At 45.9% G+C, this 26,606-nt stretch overlaps 1 protein-coding gene and 1 pseudogene across 2 annotated transcripts in view; one reads left to right on the plus strand and one right to left on the minus strand.

Annotated features, from left to right (window-relative positions):
- The window catches only part of ARNT2 (aryl hydrocarbon receptor nuclear translocator 2), a 175,678-nt gene that overhangs the window by 49,297 nt on the left and 99,775 nt on the right, over nucleotides 1-26,606 (minus strand). Inside the window, exons 7-8 of one of the 2 annotated variants that reach the window (XM_084816437.1) lie at nucleotides 14,332-14,397; nucleotides 11,819-11,904 (exon numbers count right to left, since the gene is read on the minus strand). In XM_084816437.1, coding sequence (XP_084672563.1) covers nucleotides 11,819-11,904; nucleotides 14,332-14,397 — 152 coding nt within the window. Of the gene's footprint in view, nucleotides 1-11,809; nucleotides 11,905-14,331; nucleotides 14,398-26,606 lie in introns of both variants that reach the window. The other variant, XM_084816436.1, reaches the window with a different exon arrangement.
- LOC146337181 (rho-related GTP-binding protein RhoH-like) lies at nucleotides 15,794-18,644 on the plus strand (annotated as a pseudogene).

Consider the following 26,606-nt stretch of genomic DNA (forward strand, 5'->3'; position numbering starts at 1 on the left):
CCCCAAGAGCTTCTCTGCAGTGGGATTCAGCCCTCAGGATGGAAGAGGTTCAACAGCCCTGGTATAAGGAGAGGAAGCAGGTGGGAGTTAGTGCCATTGAAGTCAATGAGATTCATTTCAGAGTAAATATGAATATGGTCAAGATCGTAAATGACTGTAGTTGTAAACCACCTTTTCCCAGTGCCCTCCCATGTGTCGGATTACATATCCTATCAACCCCAACTAGCAAGTCCAGGGATGTTGGGAGTTGTAGTCCAAAAGATCTGGAGGGCACCAGGGTGGGAAAGGCCAACAGTGAGAGCAAATGAAGTCAGTTGAGACAGAAAGCATGCCGTTTAAATGAACAGGCGGCCATGTTCAAAGGCAGCGGCCATGACCTACTATAAATCCAAAGCAACATAAACAAATGTCCTAAATTAAAGCTAGCTGAGAAATTGGATTTTTGATGGGCTGAGCGTTGGCAAGAAAAAGGTGTAGATTTGAGTTTCTTTTAATGTAAGAAACAGATAGTATTAAAGCTACACACACCACCATGGGAAATTTATTAGCTGTGCTATCCTACCAAATACATGAACCATGAGAAATAAAGCAATTGGCCTGGAATTAATCAATTCATGACCCAATAGACATGCTAACCCCTTTGAAGGGGTGGGGGATGGGGAAATATGCCAAAACATTCTCCAGTCAAAGTTCAGGTGCTATTACTGGTAGAGATCCATCGTCTCTATTTCTGGCCTGGATAGAAAGAGTTTTCTTCTCTTTCTTGCCGATGGCGAAAAGGGTCATTTTGTATGTATTTTAGGAGGATTGCCTCTTCCGTGGCATTACGTGTAATCCTGTAGGCCTGGTCAATATGGACGCAGCAGGAAGAGTGAAAACTGGCTCCTAATTTTGTGTTGGAAAGAGGGGTGAACCCAAGAGGCCCCCCCAATTTCACAGCCCAATTTGGGGGTGGCAAAAAAGGACAGGGCATTTCACATTTCGGAGGGGGATTTGCCACCATCTGGAGAGGGCTTACTGTCAGCAATGCTGGTGGCTTGTGGTAGCAGCAGCTATTTTGGGGGTGGGGGGGGAATGGTGGTCAGCACAAAAGATGGCAGCTGAGCCACCAAGAGGAAAGCTTAGTTGTTACAAGCTGCTGCCCATGTTAAGGGATGATGGTGGTGAATGTTAAAATAAGTGAGATCACCCCTTTGGGGGCCCGATTTCACTTTCCTCTGCAAAAACTGCAGAAATTTTAATTTTGGCCATGTTTGACCTGGTCCTAGTCAGAACAGGAGATGACAAAAGGAATCTGTAGCAGTGGGCGGAAGAACTAGTTTGCCATAGTTGGTAAGAATGAGAGCTATGAGCAAGCAAGTCCCAGATTCAAATCTTACCTCTGCCATGAAACCGCAAGGCAGCCTTATAGCAAGCCACCATCTCTCAACCTCAGTGCTCCCCTCCCATTTGAAAAACGGGGATAATATTTAGGGCTGTTCTAAGGATTGCAGAGATCATGTAAATTTCAGTGATCTTACAGTACAGTTCTATCTGCATGTCTATTTAGACATAAGCCCCGTTGAGTTCAATGGAATGTACTTCAAAGTAAGTGGGCAGAGCAGGGGTTGGATGGGTTGGATGCAGCCTCTGCCATCACATGGGTTGGATGTAGCCTCTGCCATGTCAACAAATTCGGTGGTGGTGAAATTATTATTTTTTCTAAAAATATATATATGGTGGATTTAGTGCTATGGAGCACTAAAACGGTTACATTTAGCCTGCAAACAAGCTCAAAGTAACCCTTTTAGCACTATGAAGCAGTTGTCTGCAAAATTTCGGCAGCAAGCTGTCAGTTTTGGGGGGTGCATGGCCCACAGGGGGTGGGCATGTGGCGCGGGGCAAAAATGCCCCCCAGAACTCCCACAGTTATCCACCCCTGGTGCCTAGGATTGGCGCTTATGATTGGAGACAACAGTTTTTCCACAGTGTGGGAAGTGTCTAGCACACACTAGGGAAAAAGGTTCTAGCTAGCCAATCTGTTCCCTGCTGCGCTAGTTTTCCATGTACAGAAAGCTCTATGTGTATTTTTTTATGCAGGGGAGCACCAAAAGTGGACATTTCCCACCTGCAGCCAGCATGGGTTCTGTTTATTCTACCACCTCATTCAGCCATTAGGAAAACTTTGTAGTCAAGATGGGAGATGCAGACCAAAGTGTTAGAAAACGGCCTAGACTAACTTTCCCTAACCTGATGCCTGCCATATGTTTTGGACTACCACTCCTAGCATTCCTGAGCACTGGTCATGCTGGCTGGGGCTGATGGGAATTAAAATCCAAAAGTTTTGGAGGGCACCAGATTGGGGATGGCTGACCAAGACCCTGTGGTTAAGTAGTACCAGTAAATGGAATATGGACAGCTTAGCAATGAAACAAAGAGTAAGAGACGACAGGGAGAAAGACACCTGAAAAAGAAATATTTTATTTTCTGTTATTGACACTCATGTTTATTGAGGGTGTTTCTGTGCAGGACGTGCACTGGGGAACTCTCTTGATGGAACACTCATCCTGGCTTGAATTTAACACTTATAAAAGTTCCAGTGCACAGCCACACGCACACACACTGTAGTCTCTCTCTCAACTAAATATTTTCCATCAATTGTTATGTGATGAACAAAACTGATTAGGGAAAACATCATATGGACTGCATAAAAATTCATTTCCTTTTCAGAAATACGAGATCCTTTAATTGAAACAGGGGAGGCAGAGGGAAACAAATACTTGTTTAAATTAAATTTAGAACTCAAATACTGAGGAATGGGAAGGGTGTATTTTAGTTGTGGATTGTATGGGCTGGGTTAATGCAGCACTTTGTATGCATTAAGATGTCCAGCCAACCAGCAGACAAAGCAAATGGATAATCCAAGGTTCAAGCAAAGGGACTCATTTGGAGCAGGGTGTTTCATCCTATTAATGTTCCTGCATGGAGTTTAATTATTTACTTTAATGTACATAATGCATAAATAATCTAGCAAAGTACAGTCACAAACTAAGGCAATTTTAGGTTGCATCAATAGTTTCAAAAACATGGGAAGTGATAGTTCCACTCTACTCTTGGTCAGCAAAAAGGCAAGGGTGTCCCCAACCAGTTGCGTACGACTCTAGGGTGTGGTGCTCATCTCCATTTCTAAGCCGAAGAGCCAGCGCTGTCCAAAGACGCTTCCGTGGTCATGTGGCTGGCATGACTGAACACCGAGATGCACGGAACGCTGTTACCTTTCCCGCCGAAGCGGTACCTATTTATCTACTTGCAATTTCTTGCTTTCGAACTGCTAGGTTGGCAGGAGCTGGGACTGAAGACGGGAGCTCACTCCATCATGCAGCACTTGGGTCTCAAACTGCTGTCCTGCCGACCTTCCGGTCTGCAGTTCAGCAAGGCCTCACCTCAAATACCATGTCCAGTTCTGGACACCACACATTAAGAAGGATTCAGATAAGCTCGAACGAGCAAAGAGAAGGGGAAAGATGATCAGGGGACTAGAAACTAAGTCCTACAAGGAAAAATTGATGGAACTGGGTATGTTTAGCCCTGGGAAGACTGGGGGGGTGGGGATAGGATACCACTTTTCAAGTACCTAAAAGGTTGTCACACAGAAGAGGACTGCAACCTGTTCTCCATTATCCAAAACTGTGGGATATGAAATAATGGCCTTAAGTTACAGGAAGGCAGAGTTCGGTTGAACACCAGGAAAAACTTCCTAACAGTCAGAGCAGTCAGACAATGGGAGGTGGTGGGCTCTCTGTTGCTGGAAGTATTTAAGCAGACTGGACAGCCAACTGTCAGGAATAGCTTAAACTGGATTCCTGCACTGAGCAGGGGGTTGGATTCAATGGCCCTTTCCAGCTCTATGCTTCTATGATCGCTGAACAACGGAGTATGGTTTTTCAACGCAGTATAGATTTTCCTGAAACCATTCTTAACAATTCCCTTTCTGGGTGTAGAGTTTACCTTAGGCTGGCAGTTTTTGAAAAACATCCTGCGCTCAGAAAAACCCTTTCCTCACAGGCAGTCAAGCCCTTGGTGGCTAAGTCAGGGTGCTTCCAGACGATGCTTTTATCTTGCAACTGCCCTGCCTCATTCACAACATTTTATGGGGGGGTCCAGATGTCATGGTCTTCCATCAGTAACTTTCCCATTTTTTCCCATGGGTTGGTCTTCTTCTGTCATTTTTCTTAGTAAAGAAAATCCATTAAGGCAGGAAAGATGGAATCGCAGTGCAGGGTCTTTTGACTGGTAGCGTTAGGAGTTCTCCATCTGGAAACGCCCTCAAGCACAGCATGCAGCAAATGATTCTGGGGCAGATTATTTGTTACATTTTTATCCATTCCTTTCTCCAAGCTCAAGCCTGCACAGGCCTCATCTTCTTTTCATCCTCACAATGCCCTGTGGGGTAGGTTAGGCTGAGAGCAAATGATAGGCCCGAGGTCACCCAGTGAATTTTGTGGGGATTTGAACCCAGGTCTCCCCGGTCCTAGTCTCATGGTTTAACCAGTACACCAGACTGGCCATCGCTCTAGGCCTCACATTCAGTTCTTGGAAGACACTCGCTGGGCCGGTTCGCATGATCACTGTGGGTTAAACAAGCCACAGTGGCTTGTTTAAGCTGCAGTGCATGCTGGATGCTATTTGCCTAATAACCCGCCTGGGAACAGTTTGGTGTGTCATCCAAATCCAGACAGCATGGCTTGTTGGAGAGGGAAACAACAGCCCATGGGTTGAGGGTTGTTTCCCCCTCCAGCAAGCCATGCCACCTGGGTTTGGGCGACGTGGGTAATTAAGCAAATGGTGCCCAGTATCTGCACCTATACATTAGACCTGGGGTTTCCAATATGGTGTTTGTGGGCACTAATATGCCTGCAGACATGTCTCTTGACAGCCGCTAGGCTGTTTTATTTTATTTCTTAGGATTATTATTTTTTAATAACAAAAAAAAAAAATGGGAAGCTGCCATGATGCAAAGTGAAGTGTTGCACTTCAATGCCAACTTTATTTTGGTTCAAAGGAGTGGTTTTGTGTTTTGGAGCTCAGATCCCCACCTCTACCTTGTACTTAGGTTCTTGGGCAGGTTACTTTTCTTTTAGTCTCACCAGTTTGCCTTTTGGGAAATAAATGTTTTGTGACCTGCCATATGCACCATGACAGCAATTTTATGAATGGGCAAGCCCCACCTGAATAGCAGCCATTTTGTGAGAGCACCCATGACACGCTCTCAAAATTCTAAATGTGCTCACTGACCCAAAAAGGTTGCGTACACCCTAACTTACCATATGCAAAATTTATGCAAATCTGCATCCTCTTCTTTGGCAACGTATTTCGAGAGCGCAGGACAGGAAGGTCTGGCGAGCTATGGTCCATGGGGTCACGAAGAGTCAGACACGACTGAACAACAACAACAAAGTGACCACCCTACAACTGAGGCATATGTGTCCAAAATGCGATCCCAAAATTCCTATGAACTCAAAACCTTGGTGGCTTTTTGCAAGAGAAGACTCCACAGTGGCTGAAGTGATATGAGTACCTTCTGGAAGGAGTTGTCACTTTGCAACTCCTTCCACTCACAAAGGAGGATGAGGATGTGAAGAGTGCCAACCTTTTCGCAAAACGGATAGGAGGCAAGGAAAGAATCCCTTTCCTTCATAATGACCTCCAGACAAAAAAGAGGTGAAAGACTGTGAAATTAGGTCATTTGTTCTCTCACTAGGAACAAGCAACCCTGTGACTCTGACCTCAGGAAGAAGGCAAACTCAGCTGAAAAACAATACCACCCCTCCCAAACAACCCCCCCTGGTGCTAAGTGTAATTTGGTGGGGGAGAGGAATTTTCTTCTTTGTTCCCTGAAACTCTTATTAGCTGCTGCTGTGCTATCGAACAGCTGTGTGTGTAAGCAAGATGAATCTAAGGCAAAGATTTCTGCTTTTATTCAGTTCAGAAACATCTGTTTGGTACTATATAAATACTTAGCATAGGACCTTGAGGAATGTTTGGCTGGCTGTTTTTTTTTAAAGCACGGATACAAGGATAGAGCAAGGGTGAGTTTCTGAGAGGTCAGCCCCATGCTGGCCTGATCTGGGCACAAGCAAGTCTCTCACTCATGAAAGGTTAGCACAGCCTTCCCCAACCTCATGTGCTCCAGATGTGTTGATCTTCATCTCCCAGAATTCCCCAGTCAGGAAGGCTGAGCTTGTAGCTGAAACACTTTAATCTATGGGAGAAAAATGTGCACATTTGGGAAAATGTGTACACAGTTCCATGCAAACAGACTCCCGCCCCTGAAGCTCAAAATCTGATACGGGCACAAGTTGGAATGAGCTTCAAGACAGAAATCAGAGAATCTTGACAAAGTTGAGGTATGATGATTTGCACATCCCTGTATGGTTGCATAAGTGGCAAGTTTCACTTTCTGGCCAGTAGGGCCAGAGGGCAATCAGAGCGCAAAGAAAGCTAGGTACAAGTCTGAGAGTTATTTCTGTGGTCTCCTGGGGGTACTTGCCGATCGATTTGGAGGGACCAGGTTCTAACGCTGGAGAGAACTGCACTGGGTATCCTTCCGAAGAAATATCTGAAGACAGACAGTATTTGCCACATAATTCTTTTATATAACGTATTTTAAAAGTACTGTTTCTTAGCAACCTAAGAAATTGGCTTATACTTGGTCCAACTATTTGTCCACCTACACCTTGATCCTTTTTTTAAAGCTGGTGATACCTTGGATGGATCCTGGGACTTTCTACATGCAAAGCACGTGCTCTACCACCGGTTCGGGAGGTATGAACTGTGTGAAATCCACGCCATCTGTGTTCCATGGATTGTCAGGCACCTTCGGTTCCGTCGTCCGCTCACTGGCGGATTTGAATTTTTTTTCCATTATACAGAAAAACATGCAAATAATACCATAAGAGGATTCGCAGCAATGTACATAATTTACCTTAGTATGTAACATTTAGCACATTGTCCCCCATTCTATTCAACTTTTCCCCATGTATATTTACGGGACTCAGCACAAACATGCGTATATTCCTACAAATAAATATGCGTAAGTTTGGGGAAAGTTTAAAAAAAAAATAAAAAAGATCCGAAAATCCACAGACTCTGCATGGCCTGAGGAGGTCAGTCCACAGCGGATTCCACAGGTTGGATTCTTAGAAACCCAAGCTCATTTTAGTCCATCTTGAATTTCTTCAGCATCCCTACCACTGGTCCCTTCCCTTGGCTGTGGCCTTAAGGTAGGCCTTGGGGAACTTCATACCAGAGTGTAAAGCACACAAAAAGAACATGTTCTACATGTCTTACTTATGTTAAATGCCTCAAGATAATGCCGTACATACTTAGCTTCCAAGAACAGTAGCAGTTAGAAGCAAGCTCTTCAGATATGAGGGGGTTTGTTTTGAATTCCTCACATTTCTGGTGTTAATCCAAGGAAAGTATGGCTACGAAGCTGCCTGCTTTCATGTTCCTGGCTTCGACACCCAAAACAGGTTTTTCTAAAGGCTCCCTCAAGGAAAGCAAAAGCCAGATGTTTTGTGGTCCCTCATACCTGATCTTGACAGCTGTAATTTCATTACAGGGCAGAGGAATGTGAGCAAATCCAATTTCCTCTGCACTTAACATGATTTCATGTGCTTTGGGTAGTCACATGTGTCACCGCTGGAGTTGCCCTGACTCTGGCTAAAAGCGACACAGTCAAAAGCCAAACTTGCATCTCCTCCTGCACAATTTACGGTAAAGCCAAGGGGCTGTGTGACAGAGTCCAGCATGCAAACAAGGCAAAGTGCAGTGTAAACATGCAGAGTTCAGCCTATTAGACAGAAAGCTACATTGTGTGCAACATCAAGTTAGGAGATACTCATCCGCATATTCTGAGCCAGGGACGTGGCTACTGAACATGCCAAAACATCAAGCCTTCCTGGAAGCTCTGCCTTCTGACCTAGATGATCCACTCACCAGGGTGGATGGAAAACAGCTGGGATTCATCAGGGCACAGGAAGACCACTCCAGACATGTTCGGTGGCATCTGTGTGTGCATTACTCATTCAGGGTGCAATCCTATGCATGTTTAAACAGAAAGAAGTCCTACAACTCCCAGCATGCCCCGGGCAGCATGACTGACTGCAGAATACTGGGAGCTGTAGGACTTCTTTCTGTCTAAACAGGCATAGGATTGCTCCCTTACTGGCAAAATATCTACCAAATGGTGTGTGTGTGTAGTAGCTGTACTGGTTGTCCCCCACACTCAGGCCGGTTAAGCATGGAAAGTCTTTGTTCCTTTTCTTTCGTCTGAGACCTGTCAGCTGCTGCTAGACATGTAAATAGGTCTGAGAAGAAGGTACTTGGTGCTGATGCCATAAAGGCCCTGATGGCTTTCCTAAAGCAGGAAAAAGCAGAAATATCCCCCAGTTAAGTTCCTACAGAGAAGGGGCATGGGAGAGGCTCTTTTACTCAAGAAAAAGGCAGCGTATTCCCCAGACTGGCTGCCCGTGTCGGCTTTCTGGCAGTCCTGTTCTGGTCCATGCCACCAGCAAAATGGTTTAGGGCAACCTGGTGCCCTCCAGATGATTTAGACTACAGCTGCCATCAGCCCCATCCAGCATGCCCAATGGTAAAGGATTATGGAAGTTGTAGTCCACCATGGTTTGCCCAATCATGATTTAGGAAGAGAAGGCGAAGACTCACAAAGATATTGTAAGTCATTCCTGAAGATTCTTCTCGTTTCCTGCTAAGTTGGCATAGCTGCCTGATCACTTTAAGTCGATGTCAGCACTTGCTGTCAGCTCTGCTCTCCTACGCCTGGGCCGGGAGGGTCCTTCTGATAACCCGGGCAGAGCTGCGCCCTATCTGGATTAGCAGCAAACTTCCACTAGCTCAATTTAAGGAAGTGGGATGAGGCTGTTGACAGGACGGTCGACAGCCACTGTTGATGGATTGCTAGCTAGCTGGCTGCTTCTGCAGCTTAGATTTCTGCTTGTTCGTTTTGACCAGATGACTTTCACTGGCTCACTTTGGGGATATCTGACTTTGCCTGGCTGGACCAAGCTCTCACGCTGTCCCTGGCTTCTGGAGGGCCTTGATTCCGCCAAGCCCAGCAAAGCTGCCGAGAGCAGCTGAAATTTGCCATCTCTTGGATCTCATCAGGTACAATATTTTAATCCCCCCCCCCCGAACCATTTGATGAGCTTTTCACCTCTGTGGCTCCTCAGCAAGTACAAATGAATAAGAACATTTTCTTGACACCAAAGAGAGTTATCACGTAACATAAGCACTGACCTGCTGGGTCAAACCAAGTTCCCGCTAATCCAGCATCCTGTTTCCAACACTGGTCAGCCAAAGGAGCCTGGGAATCTCCTGAGCAGGGTGTGAAAGCAACAGCCCTCCAATGCAGGGATTCTGAGGTATACTGCTACTAAGTATAATTCAGCTTTGCAAAGATGTCCACACAAGTTCTTAGCAAAACTGCTTGCCAGAGGCAAACAAGTGAATGGCAACTCGCAACACTGGACTAACACTAGGGAGGGACCATAACTCAGTGGTACAGTACTTGCTTTGCATGCAGAAGGTCTCAGGTTCAATTCATGGCAGATCTCTGCCTGAAGCCCTGGAGAGCTGCAGCCAGTCAGAGTGAGACAATACCAGACAAGATGCATGAAGAGTCTGGCCTGGTGTTAAGGGCAGCTTCCTGTGTTTCAATTGTTTTGTAGATCCTTTCTTTTAAAATGAAATTGAAATGATGTCCTGGCTTTGTTGTTGTTGTTATTTACAGTAACCCAAGAAGCTTGCTAGTGCCAGCTGGAAATTCAAAGGAAGAATCCCCCCCCCCCCAATAATGCACTACACTTTCCATTGCTGAAGTGTACATCGCTGCCATGTGAGACGAATTAGGTTAACGCTGTCTAAGTGGCTTCTGAAATGCCAGAAGAAGGAATATGCAGTGTGCCATGTCCGTGCATGCATGCAAAATGCACACACTGTATCAATCAAACCATCTGTAGAACTGTCAGAGAAGTCACACGAGGAAGATGTGATCTATCTGGAAGATGTACAGCCCTAAGCTAAAATAGGCTAGAACAGCATATTGGTTTTAGTGCCATGGGGCTGCCGGGATTTGCAGTCCCTAGGGGGATAAAGATAACAAAGAACACCACCAACTGTTTATGTTTGCGGCATGTTCAAGCTCGGACAACAAAACAGGGCAAGATAACTCTTGTTCTGATTCAGATCAGCAGGGGTTGTCAGAGGTTAGAGAAGTGCTTCAGCTCATCCAAGTGGGAAGGTCAGCCAAACCATCCCTTAACAATGTTGGATAGGATCTCCTCCCAAGTCTCCTGGTGTTTTCCACATTTTCCCATATGTAAATATCCCTGTGTGCAATATTGAGTTACTAGAGTGTTTTTGTAGAGTGCAACGGACCAAGACATGAAAATGCCATTTCCCAGAAGCCCTCGCTCAAACCAGGAATGGCTGAGAAACGAGGTGGAGGATGCGATGTCTGGGATCAAAGGACCTGTGAGAAGGATTTCCTTTGGACACCAGTTCTTCCCCCCATCCCCCATGGCGTTAACTCAGGCTGCTTTTGGAACTCACCCCGGTTTCAAAAGTGGTTTGCCCTCGGGGATGAATGGCTACTGTACAAGAAGCAAGTTACAAAGGCCCCCATCGTTACACAGAATGATAGCCAATCTCAACTGATGAGAGGCCACTGTAGAAATGGCAACTTTGTGTTTAGTTATGCTCTCTCCCTGCATAATGACTAAGGCAGGGATGGGGAACCCCAAGCCTGGAGGTCAAATCCGGATCTCCGGGGTTCCCTCAGACAGCTATTCCCCCTTTTCTGATCACACCCTGACTGCTGATCACAAGAGAGGGAGAAAAATACCAGCATGTTTTAGCTCAAAGCTACAGGCATTTCAGACTTCTAGAATGGGGGAAAAACTGTACAAAAGCCAGGGAGCCACCGAATAATCAGTGTTTGGAGGAAGGGGGCAGGGCCAGAGAAAAGGGTGTGGTCATATGGGGAACCCTGCAGGGCCGGATTTGGCCCCGGGAACTTAGGTTCTGTACCCTTGCTGTAGGGTCAAGACGCTCCAAGAATCTCCTTCAGTTTTGAAAGCAGCATGGAGGAGTGGAGTGATGCCATCCAACAAGGAATCACGGCACTGCTGCTGTGTGCCTGGCCCTGAAGGGAAGCTTTTCCTCCTTGTGGATTGGTGGACCATGACCCTGTGTGTGTGTGTGTGAGTGTGCACATGCACATGGACAGAATTGGGAAGCTGGCCCATTTGAAGGTGGGTGTACTGCCTGCCTCAGCCTGCTCACAGAAATAATCAGGGCTGTTTGCTTGCATGAGCGCTAGTTACCCATTCAGTATATGCCACATAGCACAGCAGTCTCATGCCCATCACACCTCCGCATGCAGGTGTCTAAATGCTGCCCCACATACACAATATACCATCCCCGTATACAGGAAAACTAGCACATCGGGAAGATAACAGGGGTCATGACATTTACTTGGGGGAATATTCAGAAGTATGATCCCCCACACCCAGCATTCTAAAGTGGGGAAGCCCTCATGGGGCTGTACCACACAGGATACCTCCATTCAGCTCCAATTCCCTGAAAATGCTGGCCAAAAGGTACATTTCACCGAGAACGTATGGGTGCAGATATGCCTCTGTGCAGGTCCCATTCATTTCAGCAGGGCTGATAAGGATGAAACTCGTATCATTAAGACAGACCAAACCAAGGACATTCATATGGAAGATTTAAAATTATGCCTTGCCTATTTTACCTGCCGGAGGCCAGGCCTTAATATAACCAGTGCAGTGGACGACAGCGTACTGGGCTTCTCCTTCTTTGACTGGGCCAAGGCCATTCCTATATGGAAATAAACCATTCTGCATTAAATCTGCAAAACTGTTAAAAGTTATTACCACTGTGTTTCTGAAGACCCGTAAGAAGTTAAATCTCTTTCCAAAGAAAGTGTCACTCTTGTCTACAGAGTTCTTAGCATTCTGGCCCAAATCCACAACTTAAGCATTCCTATTGTGTTAACTAAATGCCCAATGGAAGGAGAGGCACAGATGGTGGTGGTTTGATCTCCTGCCAAATATACCTTATGGTAGAGGTGTGCAACCCCCAGATGTTTTGGACCAACTCCCAGCAGACCTAGCCAGTACTGCCAATAGTCAGGGGCAGCGGGAGCTGAGTGCAGGACCCTGGGAAAGGCTGTGTCCAGTCAGAGGCCAGCTGATGGGCTACAGCAGCAGGAGTCCCCAACATGGAGCTTGTGGGCACCTCCAAGGGTGGCCACAAAGCTCTCCACTACCTGCCCCCTTCAAAGAAAAATTAAATAAAACCTTGGAAAATGTTAGGGAGTTCTTTTTCTCCCTTTCTAACCTTGCTATTTTATCCACCCTCCACCTCTGGCTCACTATTTCTCCCCCTCTTAGCCTCTAGCCCTGCTCTTTCTCTACCCCTTTGCCTCCTTGTCTCCCCCTTCCTCCCAGCCTCTAGCTTCGCGATTTCTCTCCCCCAACCCCTTTCCTTGCTATTTCTCTCCCTTCCTTGTTTCGCACCTTGCTCTTTCTCTCCCCTCTACTCATTTGCCTTGCTGTTTCCCCCTCCCCCCACCTCTAGCTCAGTGTTTCTCCCCCTCTTAGCCGCAAGCCCTGCTCTTTATCTACCCCTTTGCTTCATGTTTCCCCCTCCCTCCCAGTCTCTAACTTCGCTATTTCTCTCCCCACCTCTTTACCTTGCTGTTTCTGCCCCTCCTAGCTCTCTAGCCTTGCTCTTTCTCTGTTTCTATCCCTCCCAATAGCTGAAGCTCTCTGCACAGTTCACAACAATGAAAACCATAAAAAAACCAGGACAATTAAATACAATGTAAAAACTTTGGAGTTTAAAATTACAGTATAAAATAAAAATATTAACCAAATAGAACCTAGCCATGTGTAAAGATTTAAAATACAATTCCAGATTTAAAAGAGAAAACTATTAGCTCTGGTCAGTTTAGCATCTATTTTGTTTAATTCTTATTTTATTTTATTGAGGAGTATTTGCACATTTTTAGCATCTACATAAGGATTACAAACATTTGCTCATTTGTTGTCCTTTTTAACTGATATTTTAATGATACTACTTTCACCTTCATAACTGTACAATTATTTTAATATTATTATGTCATATAAAATGTTCACTGTTGTTATCTGAAGTGCTCCTGAAGAAGACGTATCTTTTGAAATGGGTTGACCCAAGAAAACCTTCATTTTTGTGCTTCTGAAACTACATGTACAATGCAATTCTACACATACCTATGCCACCAACTTGGATCACCTTAAAAGGGGGTCAGACAAATTAACGGAGGATCAGGCGAGCATGATGATGGCTGTATATTAACACCGTTGTCAGCAGCCGTATGCTAGATGGTGGGGAACATAAGTGGGAGGGTGCTACTGTGAGCTTCCCAGGGGTATCTGGTTGGCCAGTGTGGGAACAGAATGCTAGACAGGCCTTTGGTCTGATCCAGCACAGCTCTTCTTAGAGCTCAGCACAGGCAGAACACTCCTAATTCCCAGATCTACTGTCTGGCAGGGGTTAGGATGGGGCAAAAATATAATTAACAATAAAAAGAGCAATAACAAATGAGAATGAAACAATTTTGAACACTTTAATAATCCTGTAACTTAAAGGAACAAAGGCACAAGGCAGCACTACAAAGAAGAATGGCTTAGCTGGAATGCAGACCCAAAGCGCGCCATATATTTTACCTCTTTGCCAATTTCAAATTCAATTGCTCTGTTAAAATCCAATCAGCAGACTGGCATAGTTACTGAATTCCTTATCCTCCATATGTCAAGTAGTAACACCCTCTCCTGCTCCAGCAAGAACGTGAACTGACCCTGACAGCTAAAGCCTTATCCTGAATTACACCACTAGTCCATGAGGCCTAGCATCGCTCTTACAGGAAAAGTGAGAGAGGACGCAGGGCCCTTTCACCAGCTCTGCTGAAAGCTGACTGATTCTTTTCCTCTTCCCTCCCCATTCCTTTTTCCTTGTGTGTCGTGTCTTCTTGGACTGTAATCCTGCGGACAGGCACTGTCTTGTATTAATTGCATGTAAGCCACTTTGGAAGCCTTTTTGGCGAAGGAGGAGGAGAACAATACTTTAAATAAATAAAATATTACAAAAGAGCGATGACTTTCAAGGATCTCAGGTGGAGATCGAATGCCATGGATAACCAGACATAAGGGTTACAAACATTTGCTCAGATTCAGGTCACTCCAGCAAAGGAAAGACACCTACCTGTATCTTTTTCGCATGGTGGTTATTCTGTTCAGAGGTAAGTGATCCAACGGGGCATTTCCACACCTGGAATCAAATCAGTACATTAACAAATTTAGTAACAATACTTGACTGCATGGGAGGAGGAAAGAAAGGAAGAAAAAAAAGAACAGTATGTGCTGCCAAAAACATTTTCAGTAGATGGTTTTTAAAACGTGAACTGGGCTGAGAACTCTAAGCTATTTTCTTTGAAGCTCTTACTACTGTTGCCTTTTCCTTGATTTGACTTTTTCCAGCTCACCCTGGATGTTCTAGTTACGCAGTTTAGGGAGGGCAGAGAACCCCGCACCACCACATCCCAGAAAACTGCAACTCACAAAAGAAAAAAAAAAGAGAAAAGGATAAAACAAATTACATGATCAATAGCAGCCTTGGTTACACAGAGTTACTAGCCCACAATTATTTTACTAGTCTATTTTTGTTTTTGCTTTTACTAGCTCTATGCCTACATTAGTCATTTGTGGTGAGCTCAAGGAAAACGAAAGAACCTTCCAAACTGCAAAGGTTCTTTCAACTGGCAATCTTTTATCACAAGGTGGCTGGGTATTTGGAAAGCCAGACCTTTAAATATAACAGGGTTCACAACAGCAGGTTTCTGATGCTTGCGGAGTGGGGAATCACAAAGGTTTTAAACTCAGGGAAAATTCAGAAGTGACATTTTACCTACAAGTCACTATACTAGGGGGTAGGAGGGGGACATTAACACACCATCACATGTGAAAATGGCACATTTTCAATTTTGTAGCATGTGCATCTATCAGGAACACCCTGCCAATTCTGGCTTTCTGACTTGCATGTAAGTTGTAATATAGTGGGCTGCTTCACACATGAAGGGCATAATCCAGCCAACCCACTTGTAAATAGGGATGGACAGACTCACCTCCGTCAGGGAGGCTGGCTGCTTGCTGAGCTGTTGTTGCTGCCCACACCTGCTTGTGACATCACGCGAGCCCTTAGGGGGCTCGGCGAGCAACCAGCAAGTGCTGCAAAGCCACCTGCTCCTTCCCCGAGCTGACACTGTTACACAAAATGGCATCTTGGGTCTTTCTGGAAAACTAATGTTGCGTAGATTGAGACTGTAAAGGGGCCATCTACACAACATTACAGGCCATTTACCCCCGTTTGCAGACTGCGCGGTGCTCGGCAGATGGGTCTGGTAAGTGCCGTGTGGTCCACAAACGGGAGTCTGGGGGCCCGAGGGAGAGTCTGTTGGCCTCCACCCCAGTATTGGGGTGCTCAGGATATCCCTACTTGTAAGGATGCATTGGTCAGTTTCACTTTCTCCCGGATTCAAATTTCTCAAATCTCAAGTTTTTTCCATCCCAAATATGGAGAAGTTCACAAATTTTGGCAAACTCTTACCAAAACAAGCTGAAATTGGTCACCCATGTGTCCAAATTCAACAGGTACAGCTACTCAAAGCATGGAGAGGGCCATGCTGTACCTCTGTGCCAGGTAGCTGTTAAAGATGAGGAGCCTGTGAGCAAAAAGGAGGTGGCAACCCTAATTCAGCACTAACATGGATGAATACACAGGGATTCAAGCCCACACTTTTAAGAGCAAAGCACTCAAAGCCCTGGGCCTGGATGGACGAATTGGCCAGTTTCGGTTTCTCCCATATTTGAATTTTTAGAATCTCAAGTTCTTTTTGTCCCGAATACGGACAACTTTGCGAATGTCGATAAATTCTTATCTATGCCCCACAGATTTCAAGCAGGAAATATCAACGCGGACACACAGATCGCTCATTAAAACAAATGAGATTACAGAGCGTTTAACTTTGGCATCAACGTGCCCATGTTTTCGCCGGTTTGCAACCTGGGGCATACTGTCAAGGGTGAATGTGACAAATATGTATTTGCACATTCATTCGTTTATGTATGTACATACTTACTTACTTATTTATTTATTTATTTATTATTTATTAGCAAATGGACCCGGTGGGTTGGGAAGGGCCCTTAGTTTGATACAACAAAGCCTTATACACCTGTCAGAGTTGGAGACATTGTGCCTGCCCCATCTGAGTGGAGCCACACCCAGCGACACCCCTAGGCACAGCCCCTGCCATGGTGCAGCCCTCTAGCCCCCTCAGGGCTGGGCCTGAGGGGGATGCCCCACAGCAGGTGGAGGGTCAGGTGTATAATTGTGTCCCTCAACCTACTAATCTGTTCCGGCTTCAAACTGCATGGAGTGCAAAGCTATGTGCTAGTTAGTGAAGTCTGCCCCTGGTGGCTGGAAATGTAACTGCAGACTTCAGTCACATGGACATACTTAAATTAATTACAATGCATTAAAAACAAACCCTGAAGTGCACATTCCTAGGGTCCCCTTAGGATACATGCCACATTTCAGGTGTCTAGCTTTCACAGTCTTGGAGCTATGGCAATGATGGACAGAAAGACAGACAGACAGAGACACATAATCATATGGTTAAAATGTGCTTGCTGCAGTGCAGAATCATCATGCCACATTTGCTTGAAATCAATCCAATGGTACTGAAGCTGTAAAACTTTAACAATTTCAATTAGCCGCCATTTTGTTTCAAGATTTAAGATTTGGCAGACTAAACTTTCACTATGCCCCAAACGATCCGAGATAGAGGTAGAACAAGTCCTTAATGTTTTATGACAAATGGATGTACAGTTTTCGACTCCACTGAGGACATACAACCAAGCTTTGGCTTGATCATGGTGGAATGGCTGCTCTTGGACTGGCTTCCTGCAGCGCTAGGATCGCCAGGTCCTCCTGGAGAAGGCAGACGTGTGGGTGGCCATGGGGGCTTGCTGCTCAAAGAAAGGAGGCAGCCCAGCCCTGCATTGGGGAGGCTCTCCCTTGCAAGAGGGTGTCCTGCAACCTTGCAGGCCAGCAGCATCTCCCAGAAGCGGCCATTGATGTTGTGAGGCCTCCCTGGTTGGCAGCAGTTGGTGCCCATCCTTGCTGGAGGAACAAAGATGATAATCCACTACAAAACTACAACTGGGAACAAAACAGGCAATGGCTTTCCCCCCTCTTTTTCACCTTCCTAAGAAAGTATTATGCTGACAAAGTTTACGAGTAACATTGTTTATCATCCTGTATTTGCCCTGCACGCTGCTGGAATGTGGCCCCCGGGAGCTCCTCTGAAATTGAATTTAGTGCTTTGGCTGAAAGAGGTTCAACGACTCTGCCATAGATAGATGATGGATTTCCCATAGTGTGCACAAAAGAAGTATTTTGCAGAAGCCATTTTTATCAGAAACTGTTACTCAAAGAGATATTTGTAGAGGAGAAAGAGTCTGAAGGTCCACCAACCCGAGAGGCAAATGCAAAATAATGGCTGGAGACAATTACCTACTTGCAGCTGTGAGCCCCATAAATATATAAGTAAACAAATACAAATCTACATCTGAGATACTACAGATCAGGGATTTAAGGTGGACATTATAAACACTTCCTCAACTCTCCCACTGACGTCACAGAAAGACATACAGTGCAATCCTACTAAGAAGAAACTTGCTTGACTCATTGATGTGCCAATGAGTTGAAGGCTCACTGGTGTGTGTGGGAGAGCAGGAGATTTTGATTCCTGGAGTGAAATTCCCAAGTTGCGTCATAGAAAGCTGGATGGATTCCTACTGAATGGCACCCACGTGAGCAGACTCCAGGGAACTGTTCCTCCAGACTCCATTCTAGAAAGAGCAGACTTTGAGGAAACGTTGGATTCAGTCAAATGTGTTCAGGTAGGCGAGGCTGCTGTTGGGAAGATGGTGCTGCTGTTGCATTTTACCTCCAAGACATTTCCAGACGCTTACAGGCTGTGTATGAAAACACAGGGGTCGATGTTTTCCTGGATGGTGTCCAGATTAGCTCAGGCCTTTGGGACACAGCTGGGAGTGATTCCTTCAAAGGCACCTGCCCTCTTTCCTATCAACAGGCCAACGTGGTGTTAAACCTTCTCAGGTCCTTCTCAGTGGCCGATCGCAGCTCATTCCTCAGCTTGAGGAGCAAATGGATCACAGAGATCAGGAGCCACTTGCCCCGAATCCCAATTTTAGTGGTGGCTGCCCAGACAGACCAAAATGGAAGAGGGACCTCATAGCACAGCCTGTATCAGCTCAGTTCATGGAAAGCGACTGGCCAAGGACATCCAAGTGAAGGGTTACATGGAGTGTGCCACTCTCACCAACAGGGGAGTGCAGCAGGTGTTTGAGCATGCAGCCCAGACAGCAGTGCATCAAGCAAAAAAGTGAGCCTGGAGGAGTTTTTCTTCTGTTAATGAGTGTGAGGTCTTTTAATGTCCAGTGCCCTTGTCTGCCAAAACAAACCCAATTCTTTCATGTGACAGAATGTTTTTGACGTAACAGATGAAAAACGTGATCACACTATGTTAGGTCGGACACTCCAGTGGCAACAGGAACTTTCTGCCTGAAGAGCAGAGCAGAACTTTCTTCCTTCCTCAAGATGGCAATCTGATCCCCTTAACAGAAGGAAAGCCACCTTATGGACTGCAACATGGTCATCGCTATTCTGGGGACTTTTAAAGCAGGGCTGTGTAGGGGTTCCCGATTTGCCTCAGACCGATACGGGGGCGCCCCAACCTGCTTTGGCCTCTGGAGCCAAAGTAAGATGTGGATGTCTGAATCCCACTTCCCCCCCCCCCCGGATGCCCCCACTGTGCCGCATGAGCCCCCAGCTCCTTACCTGGGCCTTCGGGATGCGTGCTGGCAGACATCTTCTTCCCGGGAGTTGCTGCTCCTGCCTCCACCACCACCAGCTCCTTACCTAGGCCCTCAGCCATCTTCTTCTAGGGAGTTGCCATGGTGACTCCTTGTATTTTCAGAAATAATTCCTGCAAAAATGGCAGCCTTCAAGCACGCTACATTTTTGTTGCATGCTTGATGGCTGACATTTGTGCAGGATCTAGTTCTGGAAATACAGGGAGTTGCCATTTTAAAAATGGTGACTCCTTGGAACAAGAAGATGGCTGCCGACATGTGTGCTGAAGGCCCAGTTAAGGAACTGGGGGCTGGGTGGCGGTGCGTCTGGGCTTCCCGATCATGCCAAAGCATTTCACATGACTCAACCCACCATGCCAAAGCATTTGAGTGACTCAACCCACTTCGTGCCCCCTCTTCCCTGCCTCAGAAGCAGCACAATGCGGCCCAAAGTGCCTTGCTTTGGCTCGGAGTTCAGGCTTCGGGCCAAAGCAGTGCACAGCCCTATTTGAAAGTGTAACTAAGCAATACTGGAAGTTTTATTGCTTTTAGTGAAACACCAGAGCTGGCTTTCTACATCTGAAATGTTGCGTGGATAATCCTTGTCAGACTTATATTGGCTTACTACCAGTGTTACTGCCATGGTTTCCCCCAAAGTATAATGAGGACTGTAGTTTGGAGAGGGTGCTAGGAATTCCCTGGGGAGATGAAATGACTGAAAAACCAGTATAAATTTGTTCTGTAGATATATCTTCACTTTAATGTGGTTAAATGTATAACTTTTATTTTCTTCAGCCCTGGATTTGGTGTCAAATGAGGGTCCCATTCCAGAACCAAAGCACTAGTGTGAAACATCAGGCAGAAATATCACCTGTGTACAGGATGGAGGGCAACTTTGATTGGTTCTGGTACAGCTACTAAGATGAAGGGGAGGTCTCACATTCCACGTTTTTAATAACTAGGGTGGAGAAAGAAGTGAGCCAACAATGTGATGTGGCTGCAAAAAAGGCAAATGCTATTTTGGGCTGCATTAATAGAAGCATAGCTTCCAAATCCTGGAAAGTACTAGTTCCCCTCTACTCAGCACTGGTTAGGCCTCATCTGGAGTACTGTGTCCAGTTCTGGGCACCACACTTTAAGAAGGATGCAGACAAACTGGAGAGGGTTCAGAGGAGGGCAACAAAGATGATCAGGGGACTGGAAACAAAGCCCTAGGAAGAGAGACTGAAAGAACTGGGCATGTTTAGCCTTGAGAAGAGAAGACTGAGGGGAGATATGATAGCACTCTTCAAGTACTTGAAAGTTTGTCACAGAGAAGAAGGCCAGGATCTCTTCTTGATCATCCCAGAGTGCAGGACACGGAATAATGGGCTCAAGTGACAGGAAGCCAGATTCCGGCTGAACATCAGGAAAAACTTCCTGACTGTAAGAGCAATACAACAATGGAACCAATTACCTGGGGAGGTGGTGGAGGCCACACTGGAGGCGTTCAAGATGAGGCTGGACAGCCATTTGTCAGGGATGCTCTGACTTGGATTCCTGCATTGAGCAGGGGGTTGGAGTCGATGGTCTTGTAGGCCCCTTCCAACCCTACTATTCTATGATTCTATGATTCTAAGTCCCGCAGGCCCAGACCTACCATCTCGGTAGCATTGTGATGAGAGGCACTACTTACTACTTTCTTCCACCCCACAGTGAAAACAGATTCTTCCATCCAAAAGTAAGCAATCTTTTTGTCTGCCATGGGACAAGATATAAAGTCGGGAAAATAATAAGGTTGTCATCTTTTATTCTGAGAGGGCTTCTACGCGTGCCACAGGCTCATGATGGGCAGAAATTCAAGAGTTGAAGCATTCCTTGCCGTTGCAAGTCCATGCCTGACCAAAGGACATCTGTTGGATTTCTGCTTGCACACAGTTGTTGTTAAAAGGTTAAGAGCCTTGCCAGAAAAAAAGAAGTGACAACTCTAGCAAGTCTGTGGCTTTGTGGGAGGAAACTGGATCAAAACTGCACATGTATATAAGATGTGGATATGTGAATTTAAACTGAGTAGTGCATAATTTATATTTTTTTAAAGCTGTGTAATGAGGCTGGACTCTCTTTAATGAAAACTCTTGATTTAGGTACAAATTAGAGGATCAGTAGCTTCCTTGTAAATAATCAGATAAATCTGCCCATTATGTTTATATATTATTTAATTGTTGTGAACTGCCCAGAGGGCGTCAGCTATTGGGCAATATAGAAATGTAATAAATAAATAATAAATAAATGCAAACAAACACTTCCTTGTATATCTATAACATAACTTTAAATTAGATATGATAAGATGAAAATTACATTTTTATTCCGCCCAATAGCCAAAGCTCTCTGGGCGGTTCACAATAACTAAAACCATAACATACCAGGCAATAAAATACAGATCATAAAATATAAAATGTGGGTATCATACAAGATACACTAGCCAAGGAGCTCTGATTGGCTGTAGTTCCCAACTTGAGGGCCTGCTCTGTGGCAAACTTGGGTTTATCTCTGTGTAAGGAATGAATGGCCTATAAACATAAGTGCAATTTTCATACACAACATGCTTTCTCCATATATTCAGGGACACCTCTTCCTCCTCTCCATTTTAGCCTCACAACAACAACCCTGTGAGGTAGGTTGGGCTGCTGAGAGTCTGTGACTGGCCCAAAGTCACCCAGTGAGCTTTCATGGCCGAGTGGGGACTAGAACCCGGATCTCCCAGCTCCAATGCTCATAGAATCGTAGGGTTGGAAGGGGCCTACAAGACCATCGAATCCAACCCCCTGCTCAATGCAGGAAGCCTGATTCCCAGGTGGTCTCCCATCCAAGTACTAACTAGGGCTGACCCTGCTTAGCTTCCGAGATCAGAGGAGATCAGTGACATCACTCCAGTCTCCTCTTGCCACTACACCACACTGGCTCTCAGGTTGTACTCCCTGCCTCCCCGGAAGAAGGTCACGGCAAGGGGGAGGCCAGCCTGGCCTCATCCATCTGCCAGAGGAGGAGCAGCTACGGGACGTTTGTCCCTCCCTGCTTCACTCCCAAGAAAGAATACCAGCTCTCACTAGGGAGCAGGGTGAGTTTTGTTCAGTCCGCATTTTTAAAGCCAAATGACCTATTCCCCACTTCCCGGACTTAAGTGGATCAGGACTGAGGCATCCTTGAACACTTCTCTAAATGTTTTGATACAGTCCTCAGCTCAAGAAATGCATACACTGACAGCCAGTGTGGTGCAGTGGTTAGAGTGTTGGACCAGGACTCGGGAGATCCAGGTTCTAGTCCCCACTCGGCCATGAAGCTCACTGACTGCCTTTGGGCCACTTGCTGACTCTCAGCCGAGCCTACCTCACACAGTTGTTGTGAGGATAAAATGGAGAAGAGGAGGATCACGTAAGCTGCCTTGGGTTCCTTGCAAGACAGAAAAAAAAGGTGGGATAGGAATGTGATAAATAAATAAAAATAAAATACAAAACAGACCAGAAACAGACCATCCATCCTTAGCTCCGACTGTCATGTGCTTAGGGGCTGCAGAGCTGAAAAGCAGCTGTGTCCCTGAGGGGCTGCACCCCCTGCCCTCCAGGAAGGGATATCATGGCAAGGGGGACAAACCTGGCCCTATCCACTGGCTAGAGAAAGAGAAACTGCAGGGAGCTTGCTTTGCCCTTCCCTGCCAGAAAGAACATGGATAAGAACTTTGCAACTGCGAACTAATGTCCAAGTTCTCTTTTTTTCCTCCTCCCTCCCATTCCCTTTTCCTTTTGTTTAATATTTTTCAGATTGGGAGTTGTAGGAATACTGGGAGTTGTAGGATTTTTTTTCCTGTCGAAACATGCATAGGATTGCATCCTTGATCAATCAATCCTTTCCTTCCTGCATGTCTCCAAACTCTGAGATACAGTTCCCACCTTAAAAGCAAAATCTGTATAAAAATGCATACTGTAGATTAAAATGCATACAAAACTGTGTATTTTGTGAAAAATTAATTAAAATAATGCAAATTTTCATGCTGGTTTAAACAATCTATATAAGAATACATTAGTGTAACACTTATTACTAGAGATCTACCAGACAGATTTTTGCTCAATTTTTTTAAACCGAAGCTTGAGCAGTATAGACATGCAGAAAATTTTGAAAGTTCGAAAAAGTTCAAAGCTCAAACTTTAATAGCCTGAGGCAGTCAAGGAACTGCAGCTCCCACATAGCTCTGCACCATGCAGGCACACAAGGAGAAAAACACAAAGGTGGGGATGGAGGGAGGGCTTTGGGTTTTGCGAGTTGAGCCCTCTCTTGAAACAGCCATACTGGCAGCAGGGATTGTGGTGGAGGTTGTGGCAAACACTCTGAGATGTTGGTGGTGGAGCAAAAGAAGCAGCCCTAGGAAAAGCCAGATTTTAAAATGTCAGGGAACAGGGAAGGAGGTGGGCTTGAGGCCTGAAGGGAAGAAGTGAATGTCATTCAGCGGCAATGGATGTGAGGAAGCTAGGGCCCAAAGTCCTTGGTTGCGTTGAAGGAAAGTAACCTCCATACAGCTTCTGTAGGACTGACATAGCGGGAGTCAAGGAACAGTATGTTTTGCCCTCAGACTACCAGAGCCCATGGCGACATGGGCTTTATACTGTTTTTTTTTAGACTGATGCAGAAAGGGGCACAACAGAATTATGAACATATGTGAAACTGATGCGGACTGGAAACAGATTAACCCATCCATCTCTACTTCTCTGAAACCTCAGGCTATCAGTTATGCACCTAATGTTCAGTACTTTCAAAATTGAAAACACTTTTAGAGGTAGATGGAACATATGGATAGAGGAATCCCAAGTATTTATTCTATGCCAAAGAATGGTTGAACCACAACCCACAGACTCGAGGGAAGCTTAATTACTGCCATGTGATATGACTGAGAAAATAAAATATTTAAAGATGGTCATTGAAAAAGTTTGAAAATGGCGAAAATGAGGATGTTCTTGAGATTTGCTTATGTGCCTAAAATTAGCTAGGTGATTAATTCTTCTTGTTCCTCCTATGTGTGTGTGTGTGTGTGTGTGTGTGTGTGTTATAATACTAATAGTGGTTTGTTGAGAAACAAAAACACAGCCACATTTCCATTCCATTGAAGAATGGTTCCAGAAGTACTGATTTAAATAATCACATATTAGGATGACACAATGGATCACATTCCAGTGGTTAATTCAAGGCATGGTTTTTCTGAGCAAGCACAGGCGGAAATTAAGGTCTGGTAAACATGACTATGGAAAGGATATGTGCTGTTGACTCCTTCATTAATTGCAGAAAAATGCAAACTTCAGATTTTCTGACATGATAATTAAAACAAGCACAAGACTGTTTTTTGAAAAGAGTCAGCTACTTTGGGTTGGTACCCACCCATCTTCATAAGACAGTGCACTCATAGTGCTTCTCTGAGTGAAAGCAAAGATGAGGAGGCATGTTTTTCATGGTTTGCTGAAAAACCTACCCTGTGATAGCGGTTTGCACATCGCAACAACCCACAGTTTGTTAAACTGTGGATTGTTGAGAATGAAGCAGTCACTCCCGCTGACCTAATCAACCCAGGGATGCTCCATCCCTGGGTTGTTGTCCATGATGACCAAGCCCAGAATTGTGGGTTGTTGGGGAAGGAAAAACTCAGCCTTATAACTCAAACAACCCACAATTCTGGGTTGGGACGTCACAGACAATAACCCAGGGATGAAGTGTTCCTGGGTTGCTAGCTCAGTGGGAGCCAGCTCACTCACTAACTCCTGCCTGTTCACAACTACCCAGGTTTTGTTTAAACCCTGGGTAGTTGTGACATACAGACTGGCCATAGAAACTCACATTTGAGCATAGAAAGCTGTCTTATACCGAGTAAGACCATCTAGCTCAGTATTGTCTGTACTGACTGGCACCAGCCCTCTATATGCGTCTTGGGGGAGGGCTTAGCTAGGGATGTCAGAGAATTCTGCCATGGATCTCAGTGAGGCCGAATGCCAGTGCATTTGGTCCCCTGAAATCCATGGCGGAACGAAGCCCCCTGCCCCCCATCCCACGAAAGGCACGCAAAACGGAGCACTTACCTGCTGCCATCTGTGCTGACTTGCGAATGGTGGCCACGTCTGTGGCCGCCATTCACTTCCTCATTATAGCCGTGATAGGCTACGTAAATAATTACGTAGCTTATCACAGCTAACGCAGGGACGCCATTTGCGTCCCTGCAGAGACCGTGATAGGCTACGTGAGTATTTACGTAGCCTATCACAGCCAAAACAAACAAACACAGCGGACGCAAATGGCAGCGGCTACAGTGGCTGCCATTTGCGTCCCCCCCCCCTTTTTTTTTCCATTTTAGCCTACATAAATATTTACGCAGGCTATTATGGCAAAAAAAAAGGAACGCAAATGGCAGCCACTACGCCATTTGCGTCCCTTTTTTTTTTTGCCATAATAGCCTACGTAAATATCTAACACGGCAAAAAAAAAAAGGGGGAATTGAAATGGCGGCCACCGTAGCTGCCGCCATTTGCGTCCGCTGTTTTTTTGGGGGGGGTTGCCGTGATAGGCTACGTAAATATTTATGTAGCCTATCATGGCAAAATACAGATACGCAAATGGCGGCGGCTACGACAGTGTCAGGGTGGACACTGAGCCCACAGAATCCCAGAGTAGTTCTGATTCTGAGGAAGAGCAGTCGCTCCTGGGAGAGGAGCGCACTCCTCTTTCCCAGGGCCCACAGCTGACGGAGATTCCTCCCACCAGCATTCCTAGATTAGAAAGCAGTCCAGGGAGTGACCGAGCAGAGATAGCAGACTTGGTGGATGCGTGACGCAGACGCAGAGAGCGGCGCCAGATGGAGGGCGCGGAAAGGAGGCGCAGTGCCCGGTTGGCGCACAAACAACGGCTGCGCCCCGAGGATCCAAGGGAAAAGGGGAGGGACTCTCCCTAGTCCTTAAGTTCAGGGGTCTGCCAGTAATTCCCTTTCAAACGGGGACCAACTGTTTCAACTTAGGGCATAGGTACTCTGCTGCTCAGATCTAGTTGCTACCTGTAGAGCTGTTAAGTTGTAAAAGAAGAATAAAGCTTTGAAAGGAATCCCTTTGTCTGTGTCTGGACTTGGTTACTGGATTAGACTGAGAGAGGCCTCCAAGGAGCCCTTGACAGACAGCCACCATTTGCATCCCTGCAGGCTGCCCAGCGGCTGGATGTCCAGCTGCGGGCAGCCCCGGCCAGTGGTTCTGCGGAATCTCCGTGGAGCGGAGCTGGCCGGAGAGAATTTCGAGGGGAGGGACGAAGCGCCTTCCCCCCACTGCAAATGTCACCCTTTGAAAAGGTAAGTGACTTTCCTACATCCCTAGGCTTAGCTCTGCAAGCTAAACCATGGTATCACTGCATACCTGGGATCTTGACCAGGGTGACAGCAGCCAACCATGATTCAGGGATATGAATGCACAAGGCAATGGTCAGATGTCTCCGTAGCAGCTATCGACTGTGTCACAGCAGACTGTATCGGAAAATTGGAAACCGACC

The sequence above is a fragment of the Heloderma suspectum genome, chromosome 11 (genome assembly GCF_057233095.1).
Source record: "Heloderma suspectum isolate Gila_16-S chromosome 11, 16-S_ref, whole genome shotgun sequence".
Taxonomy (NCBI): Eukaryota; Metazoa; Chordata; class Lepidosauria; order Squamata; family Helodermatidae; genus Heloderma; species Heloderma suspectum.